The 24,801-nt window shown below is 42.0% G+C and overlaps 1 protein-coding gene across 5 annotated transcripts in view; it reads left to right on the forward strand.

The window, feature by feature from the left end:
• Positions 1 to 19,283, forward strand: part of LOC106610690 (sorting nexin-14) — a 32,217-nt gene extending 12,934 nt beyond the window's left edge. For 2 of the 5 annotated variants that reach the window (XM_014210167.2, XM_082955621.1), the window contains exons 15-29: positions 1,281 to 1,339; positions 2,532 to 2,690; positions 3,283 to 3,415; positions 5,271 to 5,457; positions 13,449 to 13,532; positions 13,775 to 13,875; positions 15,802 to 15,913; positions 16,090 to 16,130; positions 16,404 to 16,523; positions 16,935 to 17,058; positions 17,336 to 17,500; positions 17,653 to 17,748; positions 17,969 to 18,060; positions 18,624 to 18,680; positions 18,968 to 19,283. In XM_014210167.2, coding sequence (XP_014065642.1) covers positions 1,281 to 1,339; positions 2,532 to 2,690; positions 3,283 to 3,415; positions 5,271 to 5,457; positions 13,449 to 13,532; positions 13,775 to 13,875; positions 15,802 to 15,913; positions 16,090 to 16,130; positions 16,404 to 16,523; positions 16,935 to 17,058; positions 17,336 to 17,500; positions 17,653 to 17,748; positions 17,969 to 18,060; positions 18,624 to 18,680; positions 18,968 to 19,012 — 1,575 coding nt within the window. In that variant the 3' untranslated portion in view covers positions 19,013 to 19,283. Of the gene's footprint in view, positions 1 to 1,280; positions 1,340 to 1,910; positions 1,938 to 2,531; positions 2,691 to 3,282; positions 3,416 to 5,270; positions 5,458 to 13,448; positions 13,533 to 13,774; positions 13,876 to 15,801; positions 15,914 to 16,089; positions 16,131 to 16,403; positions 16,524 to 16,934; positions 17,059 to 17,335; positions 17,501 to 17,652; positions 17,749 to 17,968; positions 18,061 to 18,623; positions 18,681 to 18,967 lie in introns of all 5 variants that reach the window. The other 3 variants (XM_014210168.2, XM_082955622.1, XM_014210169.2) reach the window with 3 other exon arrangements.
• The last annotated feature ends 5,518 nt before the right edge of the window (positions 19,284 to 24,801 follow it).

Consider the following 24,801-nt stretch of genomic DNA (forward strand, 5'->3'; position numbering starts at 1 on the left):
ACTTGCTTTCATCTGTGAAGAGCATAGGGCGCCAGTGGCGAATTTGCCAATCTTGGTGTTCTCTGGCAAATGCCAAACGTCCTGCACGGTGTTGGGCTGTAAGCACAACCCCCACCTGTGGACGTCGGGCCCTCATACCACCCTTATGGAGTCGGTTTCTGACCGTTTGAGCAGACACATGCACATTTGTGGCCTTCTGGAGGTCATTTTGCAGGGCTCTGGCAGTGCTCCTCCTTGCACAAAGGCGGAGGTAGCGGTCCTGCTGCTGGGTTGTTGCCCTCCTACGGCCTCCTCCACGTCTCCTGATGTACTGGCCTGTCTCCTGGTAGCGCCTCCATGCTCTGGACACTACGTTGACAGACACAGCAAACCTTCTTGCCACAGCTCGCATTGATGTGCCATCCTGGATGAGCTGCACTACCTGAGCCACTTGTGTGGGTTGTAGACTCCGTCTCATGCTACCACTAGAGTGAAAGCACCGCCAGCATTCAAAAGTGACCAAAACATCAGCCATGAAGCATTGGAACTGAGAAGTGGTCTGTGGTCACCACCTGCAGAACCACTCCTTTATTGGGGGTGTCTTGCTAATTGCCTATAATTTCCACCTGTTGTCTATTCCATTTGCACAACAGCATGTGGAATTTATTGTCAATCAGTGTTGCTTCCTAAGTGGACAGTTTGATTTCACAGAAGTGTGATTGACTTGGAGTTACATTGTGTTGTTTAAGTGTTCCCTTTATTTTTTTGAGCAATATATATATATATGATTGGTGTTTTAATATGAGGGTCTCACCATAAAATATACTTTTATATTTGTTTTACACACCTGGGGATAATTTTTTTTTTTATATACAAGTCTATGTATTTGTTGTCAATGTTTTGGCAGTTGGTAAATTACAGGTAGCTTTGCAACCCTAGTCACACACACACAAACACACGTGAGATCATGTCATCAATACTGGACACACGACTGACCAATGAGCTTGTGCATACATTACACTACACAGATTCTCTCATTTTATTATCATACTGAAACATGAGGTGAAATGGTGTTGTCTTCTACCGATCCCTGAATACATAGAGTATCTGGAAAGTAGTTATTCGTAAGAGTCCTTAGATATCATGGTTATGGCCTGGTGTTTTTCCTGTTCATGTCAAATGATCAGGAAAAACGTTGGGACCCGATCACGGTACTTTGTTCAGTGTTAAATAGATAGTCAGGGAGGGGAGGAGGTCCTAATATGTGTGACTGGTTTCCTCCCCGCCCCCTTTTTCCCCAGTATTTCAGGCAACTGTTGAGGGGGGCCGAATCCCCCGCCAGGAACTCTAAACTGAGCAGGTGGGTGCTGTTTTTCCATGGCCATAGAACGATGGTTGTATCTATTTTGTGTATATGTTCTGTGTCTTTTTTTAACGTAGGCTTGTCTTTACTGTGCACCCGTGGTGTCGGTAGACTAGTTAATCTCGAAGGCACAGTTGAGCTTTTTGGATCCTTTTTGTGCTCACAAGTACATCAATTCTCCCATCAGAATTTGGTTTTGGACCAAAAGGGAAATCCAAAGTTCCTCTGTGCCATATTAACTCATTCACCAGGGTGTCTATCACAGGAGGTTGCTGGCACCTCAATTGGGGAGGACGGGCTCATGGTAATGGCTGGAGTGCGAAGGTTGAATGGCATGAAATACATCAAAACGCATTGATGCCAATCCATTCGCTCCGTTCCAGCCATTATTATGAGCCGTCCAGGTGTGTACAGATAACATTGGACTTATACTACTCAAGCAAATAAAGATAGACTGTTATCTGTACACACCTGTCTCGCAGTGGCTAAGTTCAGTCAGTGTCTGTCATCTGGTAGTGTGTTTCAGTGGCCTGTCATCCTTAACTCCTTGTGCCTGCTATTATTCCAGAAATAGCCTGAGTTTGGATGACATCCGGTGAGTATGCCCCCTCAGTATGGTGCTCAGCAACGGCTGTCCATTGCCTAGTAAACACTGCACGCAAGATATGTAACTATACTTGCCTGAATGCAGTCTGAGGAAAGAATACTGCCTTTGTAACAAACTCAACAAACCCTGGTGGAGTTTAGTCAACGGCGCTATGTGTAAACAATCGCCTCCTTTTATAACGCACATTGTTAAAGAAAAGTTAGGAAAATGTATTTTTTTGCACAGATCTGTGCTCCCTTGCAGCAAAAAGGAAGGTAGGGTGGGAAATGGTTATTGTTCTCTCGTAGGAACAGTCTTTGTTATAAAGGCAGTGGTCAAGGCAGCATGGACTGTGTGGTTGTCAGAAAGGAGGAGGTGAACGAGGATTAAAAAAAAAATTAAGTAGAGAATGGCACTTTCTGCTTCGGCACCCCCATGTGTGAACACTGGCCCTGTCGCTAACCCCCTCCCCTTGTCTGTCTCTCTCTCACCAACTGCTCGCCTATATCCACCATCTTGGACAGTGCTTGTTTTTTTTTGTTTTTTATCCATCCATCCCTCTGGATGTTCCATGCCTTACACTGATGGCTCCCCGCTCTAAAGCTCCTGTGAGTGGGACTATGCCCAGAGCCCTGAGTCCCCGTCCAGCACCCCTGGTTCCTCCTCACCTGCATCTGTTAACCACCACCTTCATGTCCAGTCCATTGTAGCCCTCCCATCCGGCTCTTATGGCTGTCTAACCTCACGCCCTGGCTCGCTGAAGTAAGTCGGGGTCCATTGCGAGGCCTGTGTGTATCCTACATCGCACCTCTATAAATCGCCCTTGCCTCCCATCTCCTACGCATGGGTACTTGTCTTGTGGTGCTAATGTTTCTTGATTTGTTCCCCTACCAGCATGGCCTCCTTGTTTGTGACCGTTATGGGTCTTGATTTGAATGTGTCAATTTTGTGTTGCCTTTCAGTGTTAATTTTTGATTAGGGTGACTACACAGTGTGTGGTTTCATCAGTCATTCACAGTGTCAGTGTTGTAATTGTACTTTTTTACTTGGCTAAAGCAACATTAGTTTGTTTTCAAATGAGTGTGGTTTGAGTGTATACCCCAAGCCACTCTCATCCTATATTCTCATCAATTATTTTTCATCCACTTCTACTTTATTAATCCATTCAATTCACTGTTATCTGTGGTCTGGTGTGGCTACCCTGGCTTCTACCTTCCCCACCTCAACCCCGAACAATATACAGTATCCCTTCTGTCTTCCAGTCCTGCACCCACACTGCATGCGATGTGCTGAAGCCATGCACAACAACCTGCATTGTCACAAAATGAAACAATCTCTCTTCTTTGGCCTGCAGGAACACCTCAAAGCGGGGCGAGTCGTTTGGGATCAGCCGCATCGGCAGCAAGATCAAGGGGGTGTTCAAGAGCACCACCATGGAGGGAGCCATGCTGCCCTCTTACGGACTGGTGGAGGGAGAGGATGACATGGTGAGTAGTGTGTGGCCACTGGGCTGCAGTGTGGAGCCAGGATTAGTTAGGATCGCACACTCAGGAAATGAAGGATTCATGGTAGAGGTGAAACTATGGAAGTCTTGGTAGATAGGGTTTCTGTTGAATCCATATGGTATATGATGATGTCATCCCGCAGAGTGTACCTTGAATATGAAAGATGGGCTTGGGACCCTACTTCTTTGAATTTTATTGTTGATAATTTAAATTTTGAAATGAAATCGCCAGAGACTTTATGAAGCAATACTGATTGCCAAGAGGAGTCATTTTTAAAGGTTGTGAGTTTTCACTAACCTTTTCATTGGAAATCCGGTTAATAGATGACAATTGCACGGTCAGGTAGATAAATAAACTGGAATGGGGGCCTGTTGACCCAATTTCATTATCAGAGGTAGTATTTTTGTTTCTTGTCCTCCGGCCCAGTGCCCATAAACATCGTACGGTGATGTACTGGCCTGTATGTTTGCTTATTCAATACCATGATGTGTTTCTTTCTTTGTACTAAGCAGACAACAATTAGGTTGAACTTTTTTTGGTATATAATTTCTACTTGATGTTAATGGTGAACACCCTGCAACAAATTCACCAAAGGGGAAATCTTTAGCGTTTCTGCTAAGAAAATATATAATGTTGAACTCAACTAAAAATGGTTTATGATCATGTTTGATTCACTGACAGAGACCACTGCCCTGCCCCCTCTGACTAAGTATCATCATCATCATTTCCACAGCATTGCTCAGTATGTTTCTCTTCTTCTTCTCCCAGAGCCTTCCGTAGCTGACCCACTAGGTAGTTCACATTCTAGCTATATTTTACCCCCACTAGAGCTGCTGTCAGTGAATACATCTCCCATTTTACATCCTGTACTTTGTTGTTTATTCTAGTACGTCTTGTATATGTCACTCAATATCAGTGGACCTTTGCAGTTTGTCTCCCTTCTTACCTTGTGGTTCTGTGCAGCTTCACACAAGCTTTACCATGTATGGTACCACAGACCAGGCATGTATTCACAAAGAGTCTTAGAGTAGGAGTGTTTATTAGGTACACCCGTCTGGTACTGGTTCGGACCCCCCTTTGCGTCCAGAGCAGCCAGAATTCTTATATATAATACATGCCATTTAGTAGACGCTTTTATCCATAGTGATTTACAGACATGCGTGCATACATTTTACGTATGGGTGGTCCTGGGAATTCAACCCACTATCCTGGCATTGCACGAGCCAAAGCCATGCTCTACCAACTGAGTTAGAGGACCAATTCTTAAGGACATTGATTCTACAAGGTGTCGGAAACGTTCCACAGGGATGTTTGTCCATGCTGATGCGATGGCATCACACAGTTGCTGCAGATTGTATGGTGGTACATTCATCCTGCGAACAGCCCATTCCATCTCATCCCAAAGACGCTCTATTGGGTTTGGGCAGCAGCAATGTTCAGATACACTGTGGTGTTCACTTGGTATCAAGGGACGTAATGTGTGCCAGGAAAACATTCCCCACACCACTGCCACCAGCCTGTATTGTTGACACCAGGCAGGATGGGTCCATGGACTCGTATTGCTTACGCCAAATCCTGACTCTGTCATCAGCATGACGCAACAGAACTGGGATTCGTCGGACCAGGCAATGTTTTTCCACTCCCCAATTGTCCAGTGTCGCGTGCCCACTGAAGCCGTTTCTTGTTTTTAGCAGATAGGAGTGTTGCAATAGCCTACTCTGAGAACCTTTTGTGAATAGAGGCCCAGATTCCATACCAAACTTTGACTGTCATTCATTGTCTTGACCTTCACCCTCTTATCTCTGACCGCCCTCTGTCTGTGGCTGGGCTCTGTCAGGTGGAAGAGGCCATGATGGTTCTGGAGGATGACTCCCCCATGGAGGCCGTCAGTACCCCCAGCACCCCTCGCAATCTCTCAGCCTGGACCATCACCATCCCCTACATAGACTTCTTCGATGATGACATCAAGAGGGAGAGGATCCCGGTGTTCTGTATCGACGTGGAGCGCAACGACAGGAGGGCAGGTGAGATTCACAGGATGCTCTGGGATCAGTGTGGCTTACAGGTGAAACTAGGCCCAGGGGCTTCAGTATTACCTACAGGCTGGTCTGGGATCAGTGTGGTGTTCAGGTGAAACCAATACTGCTGATACTGTACAGTTGAAGTCGGAAGTTTACGTACTTTTTTCCCCCCCACTGTAAGTGTATTTGATCCCCTGCTGATTTTGTAAGTTTGCCCACTGACAAAGAAAGGATCAGTCTATAATTTTAATGGTAGGTTTATTTGAACAGTGAGAGACAGAATAACAACAAAAGAATCCAGAAAAATGCATGCCAGAAATGTTATAAATTGATTTGCATTTTAATGAGGGAAATAAGTATTTGACCCCCTCTCAATCAGAAAGATTTCTGTCTCCCAGGTGTCTTTTATACAGGTAACGAGCTGAGATTAGGAGCACACTCTTAAAGGGAGTGCTCCTAACCGCAGCTTGTTACCTGTATAAAAGACACCTGTCCACAGAAGCAATCAATCAATCAATCAGATTCCAAACTCTCCACCATGGCCAAGACCAAAGAGCTCTCCAAGGATGTCAGGGACAAGATTGTAGACCTACACAAGGCTGGAATGGGCTACAAGACCATCGCCAAGCAGTTTGGTGAGAAGGAGACAACATTTGGTGCGATTATTCGCAAATGGAAGAAACACAAAAGAACTGTCAATATCCCTCGGCCTGGGGCTCCATGCAAGATCTCACCTCGTGGAGTTGCAATGATCATGAGAACGGTGAGGAATCAGCCCAGAACTACACGGGAGGATCTTGTCAATGATCTCAAGGCAGCTGGGACCATAGTCATCAAGAAAACAATTGGTAACACACTACGCCGTGAAGGACTGAAATCCTGCAGCGCCCGCAAGGTCCCCCTGCTCAAGAATACATATACATGCCCGTCTTAAGTTTGCCAATGAACATCTGAATGATTCAGAGGACAACTGGGTGAAAGTGTTGTGGTCAGATAAGACCAAAATGGAGCTCTTTGATATCAACTCAACTCGCCGTGTTTGGAGGAGGAGGAATGCTGCCTATGACTCCAAGAACACCATCTCCACCGTCAAACATGGAGGTGGAAACATTATGCTTTGGGGGTGTTTTTCTGCTAAGGGGACAGGACAACTTCACCGCATCAAAGGGACGATGGACGGGGCCATGTACCGTCAAATCTTAGGTGAGAACCTCCTTCCCTCAGCCAGGGCATTGGAATTGGGTCGTGGATGGGTAGTCCAGCATGACAATAACCCAAAACACACGGCCAAGGCAACAAAGGAGTGGCTCAAGAAGAAGCACATTAAGGTCCTGGAGTGGCCTAGCCAGTCTCCAGACCTTAATCCCATAGAAAATCTGTGGAGGGAGCTGAAGGTTCGAGTTGCCAAACGTCAGCCTTGAAACCTTAATGACTTGGAGAAGATCTGCAAAGAGGAGTGGGACAAAATCCCTCCTGAGATGTGTGCAAACCTGGTGGCCAACTACAAGAAACGTCTGACCTCTGATTGCCAACAAGGGTTTTGCCACCAAGTACTAAGTCATGTTTTGCAGAGGGGTCAAATACTTATTTCCCTCATTAAAATGCAAATCATTTTATAACATTTTTGACATGCGTTTTTCTGGATTTTTTTGTTATTCTGTCTCTCACTGTTCAAATAAACCTACTATTAAAATTATAGACTGATAATTTCTTTGTAAGTGGGCAAACGTACAAAATCAGCAGGGGATCAAATACTTTTCCCCCCCAATGTGGGTTGGAGTCATTAAAACTTGTTTTTCAACCACTCCACAAATTTCTTGTTAACCTCTCTTGGGCAGGTGGGACGCTAGCACCCACGGTTCACACTATTCAACAGCCAGTGAAAAATCAGAGCGCCAAATTCAAAACCACAAAATGTCATAATTCAAAGTTCTCAAACATACGACTATTTTACACCATTTTAAAGATACACGTCTCCTTAATGTAACCACGTTGTCCGATTTCAAAAAGGCTTGACGACGAAAGCATAAAGTTAGATTATGTTAGGACAGTTCCATCACAACAAAAACCACACAGCCATTTTCCTAGCAAGGACAGGCGTCACAAATACCAGAAATTCAGCTAAAATTATGCACTAACCTTTGACGATCTTCATCAGATGACACTCCTAGGACATCATGTTACACAATACATGCTTTTTTTGTTCGATCAAGTTGATATTTATATCCAAAAACAGCCTTTTACATTGGCGCGTGATGTTCAGAAAATATTTTTGCCTCCAATACTGACGGTGAATCAGCACAACAATTTACAAAAATACTCATAAACATTGATAAAATATTAAACTGTTATTCAAAGAATTATAGATGAACATCTCCTTTATGCAACCGCTGTGACCGGAATCCCAGGTCCACAATAAATGTTGTTTTGTTCGATAAAGTCCATAATTTATGTCAAAATAACTCCTTGTTATTTCCGCGTTCAGTAAGCTACTCCTAGTGTAGGAAGCGTGCCGAAAAGTCAAAAAAAGTTATATTTACGTTTGTTCAAACATGTCAAACGTTGTATAGCATCAATCTTTAGGGCCTTTTTAACTTCAATAATATTCCAACCGGACGATTCCAGTGTCTTGAAAAACGTTTTGGAACACAGCTAACTCTCACGTGAACGTGCGCCAATGAACTCATTTGCTTTCCTGAGTCAACAACTTCCAACTTCCTCTGTTCGCTCTCTGTTCATCATAGACGCCTCAAACAACTTTCTAAAGACTGTTGACATCTAGTGGAAGCCTTAGGAAGTGCAAAATGAACCCTAAGTCACTGTGTGTTCGATAGGCAATGACTTGAAAGGACTACAAGCACCAGACTTCCCACTTCCTGGTTAGATTTTTCTCAGGTTTTTGCCTGCCATATGAGTTCTGTTATACTCAGATACCATTCAAACAGTTTTAGAAACTTCAGAGTGTTTTCTATCCAAATCTACTAATAATGTGCATATTCTAGTTCCTGGGCCCGAGTAGTAGGCCGTTTAATTTGGGTACGTTTTTCATCCGGCCGTGAAAATACTGCCCCCTACCCTAGAGACGTTAACAAACTATAGTTTTGGCAAGTTGGTTAGGACATCTACTTTGTGCATGACACAAGTAATTTTTCCAACAATTGTTTACAGACAGATTATTTCACTTATTCACTGTATTACAATTCCAGTGGGTCAGAAGTTTACATGCACTAAGTTGACTGTGCCTTTAAACAGCTTGGAAAATTCCAGAAAATGATGTCATGGCTTTAGAAGCTTCTGATAGGCTAATTGACATCATTTGAGTCAATTGGAGGTGTACCTGTGGATGTATTTCAAGGCCTACCTTCAAACTCAGTGCCTCTTTGCGTGAAATCATGGGAAAATCAAAAGAAATCAGCCAAGACCTCAGAAAACAAATTGTAGACCTCCACAAGTCTGGTTCATCCTTGGGAGCAATTTCCAAACGCTGAAGGTACCACGTTCATCTGTACCAACAATAGTACGCAAGTATGAACACCATGGGACCATGCAGCCGTCATACCGCTCAGGATGGAGACGTGTTCCATCTCCTAGAGATTAATGTACTTTGGTGCGAAAAGTGCAAATTAATCCCAGATCAACAGCAAAGGACCTTGTGAAGATGCTGGAGGAAATGTGTACAAAAGTATCTATATCCACAGTAAAACAAGTCCGACATAACCTGAAAGGTCACTCAGCAAGGAAAAAGCCACCACTCCAAAACCCTCATAAAAAAGCCAGACTACGGTTTGCAACTGCACAATCCTCTGGTTTGATGAAACAAAAATAGAACTGTTTGGCCATAATGACCATCGTTATGTTTGGAGGAAAAAGGGGGAGGCTTGCAAGCCAAAGAATACCATCCCAACCGTGAAGCACGGGGGTGGCAGCATCATGTTGTGGGGGTGCTCTGCTGCAAGAGGGACTGGTGCACTTCACAATATAGATGGCATCATGAGGAATGGAAAATTGTGTGGATGTATTGAAGCAACATCTCAAGACATCAGTCAGGAAGTTAAAGCTTGGTCGCAAATTGGTTTTCCAAATGGACAATGACCCCAAGCATACTTCCAAAGTTGTGTCAAAATGGCTTAAGGACAACAAAGTCAAGGTATTGGAGTGGCCATCACAAAGCCCTGACCTCAAGCCCATAGAAAATCTGTGGGCAGAACTGAAAAAGCCTGTGTGAGCAAGGAGGCCTACAAAACCTGACTCAGTTACACCAGCTCTGTCAGGAGGAATAAGCCAAAATTCACCCAACTTATTGTGGGAAGCTTGTGGAAGACTACGTGAAACGTTTGACCCAAGTTAAACAATTTAAAGGTAATGCTACCAAATACTAATTGAGTGTATGTAAATGTCTGACCCACTGGGAATGTGACGAAAGCTGAAATAAATCATTCTCTCTACTATTATTCTGACATTTCACATTCTTAAAATAAAGTGGTGATCCTAACTGACCTAAGACAGGGAATTTTTACTAGGATTAAATGTCAGGAATTGTGAAAAAATGTAATGTATTTGGCCAAGGTGTATGTAAACTTCCGACTTCAACTGTATATGGGTCTAAAAGGGCTTTTTTGAATAGGTTCAAATCTACAATGGCTAAACAAGGCTGTTCTATACTCCATTAGCACTGGATGAAATTCGGCTTCATGATCTATTATCATGCTGCCTGTTGCTCACATAATGCAAGTAATTCGATGACAACTCTAACTCAATTAGAGTTTCCTGTGTTCTGTCAGTCATCGACTTTTTCTTTCCATCAAATATTTCAAATACCTTAAGCTTCCTACTTATAGCAAAACAGATACACAAGTGATGATTTTGCCGAGATATTTAGAGTATGTAGGCCTACTGTATTCACACCCCTTGACTTTTTCCACATTTTGTTGTTACAGCCTGAATATAAAATGGATTAAATTTAGATTTTTTTTTTTGTCACTGGCCTACACATAATACCCCATAATTTCAAGGTGGAATTATGTTTTTCATTTTTTTTATTATTTAAAAATGAAAGCTGAAATGTCTTGAGTCAAAATTTGCTTAATAAGTTGCATGAACTCTGTTTGCAATAATAGTGTTTTAACATGATTTTTTGATTGACTACCTAATTTCTGTAACCCACACATAACATTATCTGTGAGGTCCCTCAGTCGAGCAGTGAATTTCAAACACCGATTCAACCACACAGACCAGGGAGGTTTTCCAATGCCTCGCAAAGAAGGGCGCCTATTGATAGATGGGTAAAAAAGCACACACTGAAAATCCTTTGAGCATGGTGAAGTTATTCATTACACTTTGATGGTGTATCAATACACCCAGTCACTACAAAGATACCAGTGTCCTTCCTAACTTAGTTGCGGGAGAGGAAGGAAATCGCTCAGGGATTTCACCATGAGGCCAGTGGTCAATGGTCACAATACTAACCTAATTGACAGAGTGAAAAGAAGCAAGCCTGTACATAATACAACTATTTCAAAATATGCATCATTTTTGCAACAAGGCACTAAAGTAAAACTGCAAAAAAAATTGCAAAGAATTAACTTTATGTCCTGAATACAAAGCTTTATGTTTTGGTCAAATCCAACACCACACATCACTGAGTACCACTCTTCATATTTTCAAGCATGGTGGTGGCTGCATCATGTTATGGGTATGCTTGTCATCTGCAAGGACTAGGGAGTTAAAGATAAAAATGAGCAGAATAGAGCTAACCACAGGCAACATTTTAGAGAAAAACCTGGTTGTCGGCTTTCCAATAGACACTGGGAGACAAATTCACCTTTCAGCAGGACCATACACAAAGCATAAAACACCATGCCCAAATATACAGTGCCTTCGGAAAGTATTCAGACCCCTTGACTTTTTCCACATTTTGTTAGGTTACAGCCTTATTCTAAAATTGATTGATGAGGGAAAAAAACAATTCAATCTACACACAATACCCCATAATGACAAAGCAAAAACAGTTTTTTATACATTTTTGCTAATTTATGTAAAAAAAATTGAAATATCACATTTGCATACAGTACCATTCAAAAGTTGGGACACCTACTCATTCCAGGGTCTTTCTTTAGTTTTACTATTTTCTACATTGTAGAATAGTAGTGAAGACATCAAAAGTATGAATTAACACACATGGAATCACGTAGTAACCAAAAAAGTGTTAAACAAATCAAAATATATTTCAGATTCTTGAAAGTAGCCAACCTTTGCCTTGATGACCGCTTTGCTCACCCTTTGTCTCGATCCTGACTAGTCTCCCAGTCCCTGCCGCTGAAAAACACCCCCACAGCATGATGCTGCCACCATGCTTCACCGTAGGGATGTTGCCAGGTTTCCTCCAGACGTGACACTTGGCATTTAGGCCAAAGAGTACAATCTTGGTTTCATCAGACCAGAGAATCTTGTGTCTCATGGTCTGAGAGTCTTTAGGTGCCTTTTGGCAAACTCCTAGCGGGCTGTCATGTGCCTTTTACTGAGGAGTGGCTTCCGTCTGGCCACTCTACCATAAAGGCCTGATTTGGTGGAGTGCTGAAGAGATGGTTGTCGCTCTGGAAGGTTCTCCCATCTCCACAGAGGAACTCTGGAGCTCTGTCAGCGTGACCATCGGGTTCTAGGTCATCTCCCTGACCAAGGCCCTTCTCCCCCGATTGCTCAGTTTGGCTGGGTGGCCAGCTCTAGGAAGAGTCTTGGTGTTTCCAAACTTCTTCCATTTAAGAATGTGTTCTTGGTGACCTTCAATGCTGCAGAAATGTTTTGATACCCTTGCCCATATTTGTGCCTCTACACAATCCTGTCTCGGAGCTCTACGGACAATTCCTTCGACCTCCAAGGCTTGGTTTTTGCTCTGACATGCACTGTCAACTGTGGGACCTTTTTTTTATATAGACAGACATGATTTGGAAAAGCACATATCTCATCAATGAAATTTACCACAGGTAGACTCCAAGTTGTAGAAACATCTCAAGGATGATCAGTGGAAACAGGATTCACCTGAGCTCAATTTCATGTCTCATATCAAAGGGTCAGAATATTTATGTAAATAAGGTCTTCCTGTTTTTTATTTTTAATAAATTAGCAAAAAATTCTAAAATCTGTTTTTGCTTTGTCATTATGGGATATTGTGTGCAGATTAGTGAGTATTTTATTTGATCAATTTTAGAATGAGTCTAACTTAACAAAGTGGAATAAGGCAAGGGGTCTGAATACTTTATGAAGGCACTGTACACTGTGGTTATTTACAAGATGACATTGAATGTTCCTGAGTGGCCTAGTTACAGATTTGACTTAAATCGTCTTGAAAATGTATGGCAAGACTTGAAAGTGGCTGTCTAGCAATGATCTGCAACCAACTTAACAGAGCTTGAAGAATTTTAAAAAGAATGTGCAATCCAGGTATCCAAAGCTCTTACAGACTTACCCAGGAAAATTCACAGCCATAATCACTGCCAAAGGTGACTCTAACATGTTGGGGGTTGAATACAGTTGGTCGGAGGTTTACATACACCTTAGCCAAATACTTTTAAACTCAGTTTTTTACAATTCCTGACATTTAATCCTAGTAAAGATTCCCTGTTTTAGGTCAGTTAGAATCACCACTTAACAAGTCCTAACCGATTTGCCAAAACTATAGTTTGTTAACAAGAAATTTGTGGAGTGGTTGAAAAACGAGTTTTAATGACTCCAATCTAAGTGTATGTAAACTTCCGACTTCAACTGTACTTATCTAATCAAGATAGTATATTAGTGTTTTATTTGTCATTTTGTTTCCCCAATGTTAGACTTTTTCTTCCACTTTGACATTAGAGTATTTTGTGTAGATCGTTCACAAAAAAAGACAATTTAATCCTACTTTGTAACACAACAAAATATGGAAAAAGTCAAGGGGTACTTTCTGAAGACAGTATGTCCACTCTTAATATTGACGTATTGTTCCCCTTTGTATTTCACAGTGGGTCATGAGACCGAGCACTGGTCTGTGTACAGAAGATATCTGGAATTTTATGTCCTTGAATCAAAACTCACTGAGTTTCATGGTAAGTACATGTTTTAGATGATTTCTTCAGGTTTCAGTCCCTGTAACCACCAATCGCATCGTCCATTGTAAATTGACAGCCAGAACATATGAATCTCGAACATTGGCCAAATGTTTCTTCTCACACTGAATAATTCCACCCATTTCTAAGAATAGTTATAACAGTATTTTCACATTGTTTAATTGTCTTCAAGCCTTCTCATCCAGGATTTGTTTTTATTTTGTGCTCCTCTGTCACAACAGGCTCATTCCCAGACGCCCAGCTGCCTTCCAAAAGAATCATCGGCCCCAAGAACTATGAGTTCCTGACCTCCAAGCGGGAGGAGTTCCAGGAGTACCTCCAGGTAGGTAGTCATTATGGACTCAACAAGCGCCAGGGTGACGTTTCCCATAGGTACAGATGTAGGATCAGCTTCCCCTCCCCGAATCCTAACCTTAACCTCTCTAGGGTAGGTGGCACCAAATCGTCCCACCTACGTAACAGCCAGTGTAATCCCGTGGCGCGTTATTCAAAAATGCAAAAACTTCAATTTTTCAAACATATGACTATTTTACACCATTTTAAAGACAAGACTCTCGTTAATCTAACCACACTGTCCGATTTCAAAAAGGCTTTACAACGAAAGCAAAACATTAGATTATGTCAGCAGAGTACCCAGCCAGAAATAATCAGACACCCATTTTTCAAGCTAGCATATAATGTCACATAAACCCAAACCACAGCTAAATGCAGCACTAACCTTTGATGATCTTCATCAGATGACACAACCCTAGGACATTATGTTATACAATACATGCATGTTTTGTTCAATCAAGTTCATATTTATATCAAAAAACAGCTTTTTACATTTAGCATGTGACTAGCATGTGACTAGCATTCCCACCGAACACTGCCGGTGAATTTACTAAATTACTCACGATAAACGTTCACAAAAAGCATAACAATTATTTTAAGAATTATAGATACAGAACTCCTCTATGCACTTGATATGTCCGATTTTAAAATAGCTTTTCGGTGAAAGCACATTTTGCAATATTCTCAGTAGATAGCCCGGCATCACAGGGCTAGCTATTTAGACACCCAGCAAATTTAGTACTCACCAAAGTCAGATTTACTATAAGAAAAATGTTATTACCTTTGCTGTCTTCGTCAGAATGCACTCCCAGGACTTCTACTTCAATAACAAATGTTGGTTTGGTTCAAAATAATCCATAGTTATATCCAAACAGCGGCGTTTTGTTCGTGCGTTCAAGACACTATCCGAAAGGGTAAATAAGGGTGACGAGCATGGCGCAATTCGTGACAAAAAAAATCTAAATATTCCATTACCGTACTTCGAAGCATGTCAACCGCTGTTTAAAATCAATTTCTCATAAAAAAGCGATAATATTCCGACCGGGAATCTGCGTTTAGGTAAACAGACGAAAGAAAATAAAGCATTCGGTCAACTCGGGCACGCGCCTAAGCCCATAGTACTCTGATCGGCCACTTGCCAAAAGCGATAATGTGTTTTAGCCAGAGGCTGCCTCGATATCGTTCAGCTTTTTCCCGGGCTCTGAGAGCCTATGGGAGCCGTAGGAAGTGTCACGTTAGAGCAAAGATCCTCAGTCTTCAATAAAAAGAGCCAAGATGAAACACAACTTCTCAGACAGGCCACTTCCTGCATGGAATCTTCTCAGGTTTTGGCCTGCCATTTGAGTTCTGTTATACTCACAGACACCATTCAAACAGTTTTAGAAACTTTAGGGTGTTTTCTATCCAAAGCCAATAATTATATGCATATTCTAGTTACTGGGCAGGAGTAGTAACCAGATTAAATCGGGTACGTGTTTTATCCGGCCGTGTCAATACTGCCCCCTAGCCCTAACAGGTTATACATTAGTAAGGACAATACAAAATTGACTCAAAGATCAGCGTCCAGCGGAAACTTCACCTTACAACAGAGAGGCCATGCTTCGGGAAATAGCTGGTCTCTCCCAATGGAACTATGTCAGCTTATGTAGCTGATGTAGAGGCTAGAGAGGTATTAGCAACTAGAGGGTTTATGGTTCAAATCCCAGGGCTGCTGGGTTCAGAATCGACCGCCAAACCCCAAATACAGGGTTACTGTGGTTGACCCTGAACTGGTTCCAGCTTCTCAAGTATGTGTGGTGACTCAGGGGGTGGGGAGCCATTGTTACAAATTAATAACTAAGTGCTATTCTATGCCAGCCCTTACTGAATATGTCAACAAAGTGAAGATTGTTGGATCTTTCTGTTTATTTTCCAGAAACTGCTCCAACACCCTGAGCTGAGCAACAGTCAGCTGCTAGCAGACTTCCTCTCCCCTCACAGTATGGACTCTCAGTTTGTGGACAAGATGCTCCCTGATGTCAATCTAGGTATGCAACACTGGCCAAGTAGCCTCGTCTCAGATATGTTTGTGCCATCTTGCCGACTCCTATGGTCATTGTAACGTGGCCAAGAGTTCTATGTTAATAACATCTCTCACAACCTGCTCTCCTGTTGAGCTCATTGTTGAACTCATTTGAGTTTAACATTGTTTATTTTCCGACAGGGAAGATCATCAAATCAGTGCCCAGCAAACTGATAAAAGAAGTAAGTCATGCATTTCCGACTTGGGTTGGGAAAGAACGTTGTGGCGGCATCCTTGTAAAATAATTCCTGGGATAGTCATTTAGGAATGTAAGCCAAACATGCCTGTGGAATCCACTTATACGTCATGTCAGCTATGTTATTATAGTATGCTAGTTGAAATAAATGTGAACAGCAGGGATCCTGTAACTTAAATGTCAAATAACACATTTACCTGTTTAAGAGTGCCTTCACAGTAACCTATAAGGAATCTCCCCTGTGTTTTTTCTGTTTTAGAAAGGGCAGCATTTGGAGCCATTCCTCAATTCCTTCTTTAACTCCTGTGAATCGCCCAAGCCCAAACCCAGCCGGCCAGAGCTGACCATCCTCAGTCCCACGTCAGAGAATGATAAGAAGGTGGGCTTACACTACACCTGGCTGTAAATAGTATTTCATTTCTTTCAAATATTTTAGGTGTGCTTGATTTGGCTTACCTAGCCTGCTGAGTTGGGGTCGGGGGAAGGTTTGACTTTGCACTAGTCCATTGGTACCATTAGACTGGGGAAGCTAAATCAAATGCACATGAAATATTTGGAAGAGATGCAAATAATTTTTCGACCTGTGTCTGGCATGCTTAGACTCCCATACTCACACACGCTTTCCTTAGTTGACAAGTGTTTCGTGTTTCTAGTTAGGAGAGCCACTTGATCGCTCAGCCGAATTGGAACAGATCCTTTAAATATAACTGCTGGATGTGTTTTTACATGTCGTTATTTTGTTATTCCCCTCCATTTTAAAGTGTTGTTGACCTTTGCTTGAACTCCCTAGCTCTTCAATGAACTATTCAAGAACAACGCCAACCGATCAGAGAGCACGGAGAAGAAACATAACCAGAACTACTTCATGGAGATGATCACTGTGGAAGGAGTGTATGACTACTTGATGTTTGTGGGTACGTCGGCCTCACCCATAGCATTTGTCCATCCAGCGACAAAGTAGTGCAGGAATTTAACGCTCAATACTTAATTGGTCTCTACTAGGTACTAGTGGAGATATGAAAGAATTAAGTAGGTGTAAACAATATGGTGAAAATTCTATCTAGCCAATCAGAGGGTAAATCAGTGTTATTGCCACCTTACGTAAATCCTATACCTATTTAGAAAATCAATAATTGATTGGACATAACCTAGCATCTCATCACTCTCCCACTGCTTGACTGTCATTGGCAGGTCGAGTGGTCTTTCGCATCCCTGATTGGCTGCACCACCTGCTGATGGGCGGGAGGATCCTGTTAAAGAATACCCTGGAGGCGTACACAGACCACTACCTGCAGCATAAACTGGACAAGGTGTTCCAGGAGCACCGCCTCATTTCTCTCATCACCCTGCTCAGAGGTCGCTAGCTTACCTCCGACCTTCTACTGTTTTCTATATATATTTTTTCTACTATTTTCTATTATTATCCTTCTATTTTGTAAAACAAAAAATGATATACAAAAGCAATGAGTGATATGACTCTTATTTTGATGTTTGTCCTTGTGTACTAGATGCTGTGTTCTGTGAAAACAGTGAGCCACGCTCCTTGGCAAATAAGCAGAAAAGGGCCAAGAAGACCTTTGAGGAAATGATGAAATACATTCCAGGTCATTAGTAGATATCTTAGATTCAGATGGTTTCATGAAGTACATCTCAAGTTAAAGTGGGAAACTTGGCGAGGACTATTAGGTCTTATTTTGGGTTCTATGTAGTTGAAAAAGTGTTTTTAATTTTTGCTATAAAGTCAAGAAAAAATGTATTATTCATTGAAAACAGTCAGAAGTCAATTGATTTGACCCTCTAAGATGACGAGTGTTTTCCCTTCAGAATTCCTGGGCAAGTGTATTGGAGAAGAGGCCAGGTACGAGGGGGTCCGCCTGCTCTTCGATGGACTACAACAGCCTGTTCTTAACAAACAGGTACGACGATGCAGTGAGGCATCTAAAGTTACAACTAGCATCACACAAAGTACAGGAGAATGCAGGGTTGAAAAGAATACTATCATACATTGTTGTTTCAAATGCACAAAAACTGACTTGGTTGAAGTGTGAAAGCTCATTAGCGTCCTCATGCATTGTAGGGTCCTTAGGCATTGTAGGGTCCTTACTAGGATCCTCAGGCATTGTAGATGTTGGAGGCTTGTGAAGGCCAGTTAGTCAGTGAATTGTTATCCTGCATGTAAACACAGGAAAGGCAGCCTTATTGTTAGTTATTATTATTATTATTATTTCAGACAGGCCATGTGTAACATGAGTATAAGGTTGCTACATACCGTAGCTCATTGTAGCTCAGTGTGTTTAGTACAGTACACTGCACTACATAGTTTACCACAATTTATTGCGTCTTTTAAGGGTTGGTAATCTCGACTGTATGGCTGTACTGTATGATTTAGACAGCAGTAAACACATTTTAGATCAGTGATGAAAAATCAAATTTAGGAATTTGTATTCATTCTAATAATCCCTCTGTCACTTTTCCTCAGTTGACCTATGTCTTACTGGACCTGGCTCTTCTAGAACTGTTTCCTGAACTGAACAAGGTAAATAGATTATTTCAATTTAACTTCAAAAGGGAGACGCCCGCATATCTGGTAAGAGGTGTGTTGGAACACGAAATTCGATTTACAAGACGTTTCTGTACTCTACTTACTTGAAATGTTTAATTCACTTAATTGAAAGGCCAACATTTTGGTCTACCGACCGACAAGTATAAGTGCATTGTGTAAAAAGCCAGAACCGTCATCCTATAATCATTCCAGCGGTAATCATTGTTTATACATTGTATACGTATTTTTAATTCATGGATTTGATGTATTTTTTTCACCAGCAGCCGGGACAGAAGGAGACTCCTAACATGGCTCCATGGATGTAGCAAGAGGATGGGGACTCGCTTGATGGGGACTCGCTTTAGTCTTTGCTTCATCTGTTGCATGTGCAATAGACTATGTACATAAACCATTGATACCGCTGCACTTGTGATAATTTTTACTGTAAGCTGTGCTTAGCCTGTCATTTTTTTTTACCATTGACAATTTCCTAAGATACAGATTCGTAAAAGTATAACACTGGAAAAATGTGTTTTGAAGATAAGCATGATTATGCTAATAAAATATTTATTGATAAAATAAAAAAACATCCTGATGTTCCTGACTGTCAAGACTCATGACATTAATCTGACTACGCTTGTCCAAACTTGGTCACTGATTTTGTAAACTTCCCCACGTGGTTTCTGGTTTCCTGTCTGGCCTATATCAATACGTGTTCAGGTCCATGACTCATTTTTAGTCTGCACTCTGCGGTAGTCCTTAGCAACATGCAGTCTTCCCTTCTCGGCAAGCTTTCGAAATAGGGACACTTTAATACCATGGGTATTTCAAAAAGTGATATGGAAGAGGATTCTTTAGATTCCTCCATCGGTCTGTCAACACTTGAGGTGAAACACAATGGCTCTCCCGGCAGATGTACAGGACATGTCAGTTCTTAATCTTAGAAATAATTTAGAGGTCTGAATATCAACGTTTTTGCCTACAATATTTTATCCTTTACAAACATGTCAGTCAACATGACTGAATTGCAAAAAATCCGCAAGAAATATACAGGGCTCTAGAAAAGTGACAAAAAAATGATTGGCAGTTTTTCCACTTAGCTGTACGAATGGGTAACTGACAAAATAAAGGGAACTTTTTGTAAATTAAGAATACAAAGTATATTGAAAGCAGGTGCTTCCACACAGGTGTGGTTCCTGAGTTAAATAAGCAATTAACATCCATCATGCTTAGGGTCATGTATACAAATGTAAAGTTACCCATTATTTTGGCTACCATGGCTAGAAGAAGAGATCCCAGTGACTTTGGAAGAGTTTGTCAGTCACCAGATCTCAACCCACTTGAAATTCTGGAGTGGTGCCTGGAAGCGTTTTCCACCATCAACAAAACACCAAATTATGGAATTTCTCAGAGGAGAATGCTGTGGCATCCTTCCAATAGAGTTTCAAACACTTGTCAAATCTATGCTCAGGTGCATTGCAGCTGTTTTGGGGGCTTGTGGTGGCCTAACGGTGTATTTATATACTCTAGTGTTGCTTTCAGTTGTCTTGGGTTGCACAAAAACAGTCCCCGGGAAGCCTGAGTTTAATACAATTCCATTTCAACTTACTGTGCCGGTGGGCAAAACAGTTGGTCATTATGACGGGGAATTTGAGACAAAATATCTAAAGGATCATATTATTAAACAGACTTTCCAAATGTGGGTCTGTTGTTGACCAACCTCTCAGCTTACCTCATGTCAAAATAAGTCCTGCACGTGTGCCATATGTGGACAAAAAAAGCTCCTTTACATATTTTGCCTCAAATTCCCCCGTCATAATGACCAACTATCCTACCCACCGACAGTTTGTGTAACCCAATACAATTGAAAGCAACGCTAGTGTATGCAAATACACTCTCGTTGCTAAAAGCACCTACCCAGTGCCCTATTAAGACACTTCATGTTGGTGTTTCCTTAATTTTGGCAGTTACCTGTAAGAAATATATAGTAATGCAGATACAAATACATTTTATTGATATAGTATACTTTGCTTTCTCGTAAACAGCAGCCTTTTTACAAAAATAGAAAAACTGGTATGTGCCACACCACCACAGAAAGCAGCCATATTGTAATCTTGTGGACAGTGTTTCTCAGGTGTGTGGATAGGCCCCATAGCAGGCCTAGCAGTAACAGAGTCAGACAATTGGTTTCTGAACTTATTGCGGCCCTCCACGGTTGGGTACACCAGCTTCATCTCAGTGATATAGTTGGAGAAAACAGAGCGGTCCACATCACCTAGAGGCAAGAGTAAAGAAAAGCGGAGGTTAATCCTCATGCTATAGCAAGGTTAGATTGAAATCAAATGATTCAAACACATACAGTACAGTATTGGTTCACTGTGTGGCTTGGGGTCAGGCATCAAGGTTGTCACAGACAATATTAGCTAAAAAGATATTCATTAACAAGGTCATTCTGTTAAGATGTTTAATGCTTTTAATGGCATATTTTGTAAGCCTGTGTGGCACCATAAGCAAAGTCAGCAAGTATTTAAAGCCTGTACTCGTGAAGCGATAATTCACTTCTGTCAAGTACTCAAGTGTTCCTATAACTAGGTGGCTTTATTTACAAGTCCCTTCACAGATATTTACTGGAAATCGAAGGCCATTTATTTATTATCTGTAATGTCATATATTACAGTCTTAAAACAGCAGATCCCCAGGTGACCAATACAGAAGTCGTTTTTCATGTGTGAATTTTTTTTAAGAAAAGGTCGTTTAGAGTGTACATACAGTAATATGTTTCTGTCAAAGACTTGCATTGGGTCTGAGAAACAACTCTGAAGTGTTTAACAGGGCCAGAGTACCCACAACGCTAATGAATTCTAACACCAGCTGTTACTCTTCAGTAACACTCACTGGTCGATTTCTCATTTGGGACTTTTCATTCGGATGTTAATCTTCGAAAATAGTTACTACATGATCCTATTTACCATTTATCATGAGGCAAAGGGATCTTATTTTTCTCATACAATGTCTATACCAACAGGGCCTCAGTACATTTACAATTGTGCTAATCAAGTGCAGTATATTCAGTGAGGTGAAATGTAATGATTAGAGTTCACATAATTCCCTATTTTACATGACAATTTCCATGTGACTGTATCGTTGCACCCTCCCGAACAGTCTCCTGTTCTGTTCAAACCAAACTTCCGCCACCCTGCCCAATGAGCTCACCAGCATCATGTGTTAGCTTCTCCTCCTTGATCATGGTAAAGCCATCTCCTCCGTCTGCGATGTAAGACGGTAGAACCAGCTTATACAAAATGTCTGGATCCAGGGGTTCATATCTGGGCACACAGCACTGATAGCAGCGGAGGCTTAAGGCTGTCACACGTTCCCACACCAGCAGTGACAGGTCGTATTCAACATGAATTCCTGGGAAGTTGATGACGCCAGAAAGGGATTCAGTATTAATCTTTACATTTGGTGTCAGTATCCGAAAAGAGAATGTGTCGGTCAAAGACTACGCTGCACACAAAAAGTAGAGGAAGGAATTAAGAAATATCTATAAAGACATAAAAAGTTATGTAATTGTCTACAGTGAATGTACTACAGGAGTGGTGATTCTTTAAGAAATATGTATATTCTCCAATTATATTTTTCAACAACAGTGACTAAAATAATCACTTACTGACTGGTACCTGAATCTTCCCAAATGGTAAGACTGATAGAACCTCCATGGTGATGGTGCCTTAAGAAGCAATGTAGAATAAATGTATGGTGTCCATATTAGCACAGCCTCACACTGTAGAAGTGAAACCCTTCATTTCATAAGTCATGAATAGCATCAGTATAAAGCAGTCACTTTACAGTAACTCCTTTTCCACTTTAAAATGTTTAGTTAGTAATATAAGGAGTTCTTAAACGAGTTGGCAGTACTTTCAGACACTTTATGAACCCATTATGAGCTATAACACACTACTGCTGTCCTTATGGCTCCACTGTTCAGGATGCATAAACTGACGTGATTCCACTGGACCTCATCTGCATACTTGATATGAATTATGAATCTAGAATACTCAATGGAAACACAATGGTCGTACTCAAGCCCTCAACCTGGGGCAAGTCCACTTATACTGGACAGTTCAAGCCCATCATGAAAACAGATCCTTCCACTAGGGTTGAGATACTCACCATGGGGCACAAAATCAAGCGTGAGCATTAAATGATGAAGTCATCTGCCTCACCATTGCATCACAGATAAGGTTCCCAAGGTTGCACACTCGGATACACCAGAGTCTTCCCCACATACTAAGACAAGAGGCCGTGTCCAAATATCCATACTTGCATTCTAAATAGTAGGCCATTTGAGTTTCCGATTTTTTTTAAAACATTTAACAGTATGTGACATTTAGTTTTGATAGCTAGATCTCTTCAAGTAAACAACTTGTAAGATGACAAATAGTGAAGCTTCTGTGACGGTGTTCAAATGTAACTCGTTTTTGTTCTCCTTAAAATGATCACAACTATTTCATCATACATGTTTGAAAACAGATTTGCAGCCAGCTGCCTGCCGTGCATTTAACTAGCTACTTGCTTTGGTATGACTGGAAGTTAAAGCTAACTGTTCGAACAGTAATGTTAACTAGAGGGTTACTTGCTGTTTCATTGCACTTAACCTGTTATTTGAAAGTAATGGTAATCTGCACTTGTTACTGTTTACCTTGGCACTCCAATTTGATAAAGTATGTGGCAGTTTAGCTATCTACAGAACGTTCACACAATTCCACTTCGCTAATGTTTTGGTCAATGTTGTACTTCATCTTATGTCTTTTCAGGATCTACGTAAAGGAGTGTGAGCTGGAGGGGCAGCTGTCACCTGCGTAGGTGAAACATAAGTGGGAGAACCTGAAACAAAAATACAAGGAACGCTCCTGTATGTTATCTTAACATGTATTGCGGTGTTGTACTTGACTAATAAAGTTCCCCTTTTTTCAGAGAGCAACAACACTTTCCCATCTATACTGAACAAAAAAATAAACACAACATGCAACAATTTCAACGATTTTACTGAGTTCCAGCTTATATAAGGAAATCAGTCAATTGAAATAAATTAATTAGGCCCTAATCTTATCCCGTTTCAGGTAAGACTCAGAGTCGAAGTAACAAAGGTTTATTGCTAGTACAGGGGCAGACAAAACAACAGGTCAAGGGCAGGCAGAGGTCACTTATCCAGGGTGCAAAAGGTCCAGAACGGCAGGCAGTCTCAGGGTCAGAGCAGGCAGGTGTCAATAATCCAGTGTGGTGTTGCAAGGTACAGAATGGCAGGCAGGCTCAGGGTAGGCAGAATGGTCAAACTAGGAAACAGAACAGACAGGAGCAAGGGGGAAAATGCAGGTAGTTTTCACGAAACAAAACCAACTGACAACAGACAAAACAGAGAACACAGGTATAAATACACTGGTGATATTGGGGAAGATTGGTGACACCTGGGACCTGGCACCCCTAGCGGGGACCCAGCACCTCTCCTCTGGGCCATAACCCTCCCAGTCAACCAGGTACTGGAACCCCCTGCCACAAGGTCAAACCATCAGGAGACGCCTTACAGTATAGGCCTGTTGGCCGTCGATGATACAGGGAGAGGCGTGGGCCAGGAAAGTGGGATGAATACGGAGGGTACGGGGCAACAGAAGACGAACAGCAGAGGGGCTAATGACCTTTGAGATGGGGAAAAGGCCGATAAACCGGGGGGAGTGTTTGCGGGATTCCACTCGGAGGGGCAGATCCCGGGAGGACAGCCATACATTCTGCCCGAGACAATACCGGGCATCCGGGGATAGTGGCGATCCACTTGTCGTCGATACCTGGAGGTGGTCTTGAGAAGGGCCAACCGGACTCTCTTCCAGGTACGATGACAGCGGCGGACAAACATCTGGGCCGAAGGTATGCCGACCTCTTCCTCAAGCTCAGGGAAGAGTGGGGTCCGATACCCCAGGGAACACTCAAAGGACGAGAGACCCGTGGCAGAGCAAGGAAGGGTGTTGCAGGCGTATTCGACCCACACTAGTTTCTGGCTCCAGGTCCAGGTGGTGGGGTTGGCGGAGACCAGGCAGCGCAGAGTCGTCTCCAGGTCTTG

This window comes from Salmo salar, chromosome 09 (genome assembly GCF_965601325.2).
Source record: "Salmo salar chromosome 09, fSalSal1, whole genome shotgun sequence".
Taxonomy (NCBI): Eukaryota; Metazoa; Chordata; class Actinopteri; order Salmoniformes; family Salmonidae; genus Salmo; species Salmo salar.